The sequence below is a fragment of the Ipomoea nil genome, unplaced genomic scaffold (assembly GCF_001879475.1).
Source record: "Ipomoea nil cultivar Tokyo-kokei standard unplaced genomic scaffold, Asagao_1.1 scaffold3195, whole genome shotgun sequence".
NCBI lineage: Eukaryota > Viridiplantae > Streptophyta > Magnoliopsida > Solanales > Convolvulaceae > Ipomoea > Ipomoea nil.
The window spans coordinates 4,668,366-4,674,108 of NW_017619623.1; the positions used below are offsets into that span (position 1 = coordinate 4,668,366).

The window sequence follows — 5,743 nt, forward strand, 5'->3', positions numbered from 1 at the left end:
AATTAATTCATGGTTTGGAGTGTGGATTTTTGGGGTGTCACATTATCTTTTACTTAAGCTTAAACGGTTTTAAAATATGCTTAAAATCGGGGGTGTTACAGTTGGTATCAGAGCCTAGGTTTGAGCCTAGGATGCTAATAGTTGAACTTTAAGAAGTTAAGTTTGAATTAAATATTCTAAGTCTGAACTCTTAGTGACTAAGTGCTTAGGACTTAAGAATTATAAGACACGCGGTGAGGTGTGAGTTTCTTTACTGTTGTTGTGTGTTCCTTTTCTTGCCTATGTTTAGTTTAAGTTCTTTGTTTGAAGCACTGGGTAAGGGTGCATAGCTTCTCCGTTTCTCTTGCTGTAACCATGTTGCTTCTGTAGAACTCTGCAATGGCACCACCTCGTCATCGTAATCGGACTCCGGAAACGCCCACAAATGAACAGCTAGCTCAGAACCCTCAGCATCTCACTCAGATTACGCAGACGCTAAGCAACGCCCTCCTCCACAACAACAATAATCCTCCTCCGCCGCCACCGAATGCGAATCGTGACGTTGGCCGACAAGTCTCAGGCCATCGACCTTCCGTCTTTGCCGGAGAAGAAGACCCCGCAATCTTGGAAGAGTCGGTCCGAACGCTGGACAAGATCTTCTCGGTGGTAGGATGCCCGGAAGAGCGCCGAGTTGAGTTACCCACTTTATACTTCAGTCATGAGGCAGACTTGTGGTGGGTCCACGAAGGACCGGGTTGCCAAGAAGAGTCAAGGTTTTGTTGGGAAAGATTGAAGGACAAGCTCCGTGAGCGCTTCTATCCCTCGCATGTCCAGGCGGCTTTGTACGAGGAGTTTCTTCATATCAAGCAAGGGGCTTTGATTGTGGTGGAGTACCACAAAAGGTTTTTGAAGCTGTCTTGTTTCACCCAAGTGTTGGTCCCTACCGAGGCCGCTCTAGTGGAAAAGTTTGTGGCTGAGTTTAATTACGAGGCAAGGAAGTCCCTAATGGTGTTCAAGCCAAGGACGCTTGAAGAAGCCTACTCCAGCGCGGCGAACTTGTTCCGGATCCAACAAATGCAAAGGGGGTCAAGTGACCAAACCAAGAGAAGGATTGAGTGGAGTGGAAATCCGAACTTCAAGAGGGCAATAGGTGACTACAACTCTAAGGTAACCTATTCACAAGGACAAGAGGCATCAAGGACACATTCGGAGGCTAGGAGGGGACCGGATTTATGTAGGAGATGTGGTAAGGAGCATGTTAGGAAGGATTGTCAAGGAAACCCACTTCAATGCTTCAATTGTGGGAGAAGAGGACACAAGGTTTGTGCTTGCCCCTACCCAGTCGAGCAAGGCGGACCACCCCAGCATCACCCTAGTGCAAGAACCCCTGCCGCCGATTCCTCCAGCCCAGCCGTCCACTGCCCGTCTGTTGCTCGTCATCGCCGCACCCAGCCGCCGCTGTCATGCCTTCGACCCACCAGAAAGAGAAGAAGAAAAAGAAAGGGAAAGAAAGGAGAGTTCAAGCCTCTATTTTTTGTTGAAGTTTTTGCATCATGCCTAAGAAGACGAGTATCCTCAAGAAGGTAGATTGGGTGGATGCCCACTACTCCGTTTTAGAAGGTAAAACCTTTGAACCCGAATTCTTTTCAAGTACTATTTTGGATGTGCTTAATTTTCAAGGTCTTTTGGATGGATATTTAGCGATTAAGAATGAGACTTACCCGAACTTAGTGAAAGAATTCTATTGTTGTATGGTTGTGACGAAAGTGGGGAGCAAATTGGAAATCACCTCGAAGGTGAATGGTGTTAAGATTATACTTAATGAAAGCAAGTTAGCCAAGCTTCTTAAGTTGACTCTGACCGGGGTCGCAGAGTACAAGAGAGATACTTGGATTGGAACGGAAGGCCTAGACCACCGGGATTATCTAGGGTATTTGTTGGGAAGGACAGATGGTTTCACTCAGGCCACAAGGCCTGAAAAAAGATGGTTGACTGGAGAACAAAATATTTTGGTGATGCTTGTTACTGACAGTCTGTTGCTTAATAATAACAAAAGTTGTCAGGTGGGGAGCTTGGAGTGCACTTTTGCCTATTTTCTGAAGCACAAGGTGAAGTTTAATCTGCCAGCTTTGATGCTACAACACATGGAGTATTGCGTGGGGCATAACCGTAAGAGTTTACCTTACAGCATGATTTTAAGCTGGATCTTTGAAAGGAAAGGAGTGGACGTTAGAGAGAAAGTTTTCAAGCCTGTTGGCAAGATGGTTTTTGACGCCCTGAATCTCCGAATCTGCAACCTGTTCCAAGTGGAAGGTAATGAGTATATTACCTTAGAAGAGATAGCTAAGAAACCATCATGCGAGAGGAGACTTCTAGTCGATCAGTTGGTCGTTCCCATTAAGAAGCCGAAATCTGTAGTTGAGGAGTTGAGATATGGTGACGATGAAGAATAAGATAGTGATCCCGACAACGAAGAAGAAGCCCGGAGGAAGGAAGTACGAACCAAGGGGGAGCACGACTCCATGACTACGGACGAGCGTGTGGTAGCTCTCTTGAGGAAGCAAAACCGAATTATCGAGGAAGGATTCGCGTACATGAAGACGCGGTTTACCTCAGTAAACCGAAGGTTGATCACTTTGGAAGCTAGTTCGAGTAGAGGCAGAGCTGATGAAGCCTTAGACTCGGATGATGAAGCCTTTGAAGACACGGATGGTGGCTCCTCTCAAGATTAAGAGTGAGGTAACCCCTTCTTCGCCCTCGTTTGTTTTTGTTGGTATCTTTTGTCATGATATGTTTGAATCTCTAAGTAGGTTAGTTGGGGGAAATACATACTGATCGTGCGGCCGGCTCCAAACACTGCAGGGGTGGGGTAATGGCCACAACCACAGAAGGATTCCGCTTGTACTACGCCTTGAGGTACAATTTCCAGACTTCGAATAACGAGGTAGAATACGAGGCGGTTATCGGGGGACTGTGATTAGTCATCGCCCTCCATGCCGCCAGGGTGTGCATAAAGACGGACTCCCGCCTAGTGGTCAATCAGCTGAAGAACGAATGAGTAACCAGGGAAGAAAGGCTAGTACTTTACAAGGACCTGGCCGAGGGGTTGTTAGATAAATTGGAAGCTGTAACACCCCAGATTTTTAAGACTTTTTAAAACTTAAATCAAAGGTGGAATCTCATTAAATCTCAAGGAATAAATACAAGCGTACGGGGTGCTATGCCACACCTGGGCTAGAGAACCCAAGTGCACAGGCTAACTAACTAATATCCTCAAAGCGTAATTACGTAAACGTGGCACGCAGGCTAGAAGAGGAAAACTATCTACTTCTATACTCCAAGTTCTAGCGCGCTCCAGTGACTTAATCTTTTGTGCCTGAAAGCCAAATATATCTGTTCATCGAGAGATGCTAGTAACCCACTCCAACGCGTTGAAATACAATACATATAGAGATATATATAGATATACGAAAACCATTTTGAGCATGAGGATATATCGTACGAACTCTAGCTTTAAAACCGGGAACGACTCGACAGATAAGGCCAGGCACAAGCAACAGTTATAACGAGCATATGCAGTTCACAACATATAAGGCAGATAAAGCAAAGCATAAACAATGGTCATAACCCAACATGAACAATCCCCAATATAAATCCCATAGTCACATCCCCCAAGACACTCGTAATCACAACTCGTCCATGTCACAACACATAACACACTTTGTTGGCGCCACAGGACCAATCGCATGCCCATACATGAGGGTCAACGCATATAGCTCTGACACGACCCCGCAGCACCCTGCCCCGTATCGCAACACGGAGGGGTCGATCGCAACCGACCGATGAACCGCAGCTCATCATAATGTTTGATCGCAACCAAACAGTGGACCGCAGCCCAAGAGAATGTCATCTGACCGCAGCCAGGAAAAAGGACGAACCGCAGCTCGTATAGAAACGTTTGATCGCAACCAAACGGTGGACCGCAGCCCAAGAGTATCAATCTGACCGCAGCCAGCTTCTGAACCGCAGCTCAGGATAACCAATCCGATCGCAACCGAATTGGGGTAACACACACACATAACACGTAGCAAGCACATGCAACCCACATTACACATTTGGAAGGGGGAGAAAACGTATAACAAAACCTATGCGTGACCCATCACATACTAAGAATAGTCCTAAGGGGTTCATACTTCTACCACCTAGGTCAACGGGATACCAATTCAACTAGCATGCAATATAATAGACTTGTAAACCTACGAACGGCACCCGAAATATCAAACTAGACATAGGCACGATGAACGGAGTCCGTTGGGACACCACGGGGATCGGGGGAACATCAAACGGGGAAGCCGGGATCCCGAATTGGGATAATTTCCAGCGGGTAGCCGGTGGGTGGGGGGGCCACCCGCTGGAATTACTGTTCCGGGCAGCGAGTCGCCGGCAGGCAGCTGCCCGCGCGCCGGCTACCCGCTGCCGGGCGGTGTTTCACGGCCGTGGGTAGGTGGCGGGTCCCCTACCCCCCACTTACCCGCCACTGACTCTTTTCACACACTTTACGCCCCGGGAACCGTTGTGGAACCCGAAACCATGCTTAGACATTTTACAACGCAATTAACGACAACACGTAGACAATTAACGAATCAAATACAAGAAACGAACGGCACATAACCTATCATGCTTTTCTAAATATAATCAACACCCAAACATGCGATTTCCCCACCCGATAATCCAAGAGTAAGATCATACGATACAACCTAGGGTTCTAATCACTTTTATATCAACAAGAATACGGTTCGTCTTCTAATTGCAAGATTCGGTAAGAATAACACATAAACATCAAGAGCATCACACAATTATAAAGAACAACACATAATCATCAAGAACTCCATATAATCATCAAGAATCTCCCAATATTAAGATTATCAAGATCCCTCATGGGATCATCACGTCAAACATCAATAATCATCATCATATCTCGCCAATACACAATAATATGGGGAAAACCCTAAGGGGGGATCATAGCTATGAAAATAGGTTTTGTTGATACATGGGTTACCTCTTAGCCTTAATTAATTCCTTGGCTATGAAGGGTCCTTCTTTAAGATTTCTTGCTTTCTTGATTTCTTCTACGGGGATTCTTGGAGCTATTTTGGGGTGGTGGGGCGTTATTCTTGTGGGGAGGTTCTAGGTGCCTCTTAAGTCCCCTATTTATATATTTACGAGTCCTAATTAGGAACTAATATTATAGGCTTGCTAATTCTATTCCTTTTGGAACTAAGGATTGGGTTTAGGGGTTAGGTTTATATATGAGGGCCCACGGGCTATGGTGGGCCTTTTTCCCTAATTAATCATTATAATTTATTCTTTCTCTTAGGCTATTGATTAATTAACTAATTGGTTTTAGGACTCGTAACACGGGGTGTTACACTCTCCCCCCCTTAACAGGAATCTTCGTCCCCGAAGCTTGGCCCTTGGTGAAAGGTTTTCTTTTAGTTACCTTGTGTGAAAAGCTCGGGATACCGCTCCTTCATTGTGTCCTTAAGTTCCCATGTTGCTTCCTCGGTCCCGTGGTTGGTCCAGAGGACTTTCACCATTTCTATGACTCGGTTCCGGGTGTTTCTTGTCTTGGTGTCCAGGATTCTTACGGGTTTCTCTTCGTATACTAGTGACTCATCGAGGTCTATGACCTCGGGTTGGAGTACGTGGCTTGGGTCGTGTATGTATTTCTTTAGCTGAGATACGTGGAACACGTTGTGTACTC

The 5,743-nt window shown here is 46.0% G+C and overlaps 1 protein-coding gene across 1 annotated transcript; it reads left to right on the plus strand.

Annotated features, from left to right (window-relative positions):
• Positions 1-378: 378 nt before the first annotated feature.
• Positions 379-1,566, plus strand: LOC109168302. Its single transcript, XM_019317318.1, has one exon. It carries the CDS (start codon positions 379-381, stop codon positions 1,564-1,566), a length of 1,188 nt encoding a protein of 395 aa, XP_019172863.1.
• Positions 1,567-5,743: the final 4,177 nt, after the last annotated feature.

Bases quoted from the DNA above. Each gene is read 5' to 3' on its own strand.
- LOC109168302 (XM_019317318.1), top strand. From the start codon at position 379: ATGGCACCACCTCGTCATCGTAATCGGACTCCGGAAACGCCCACAAAT.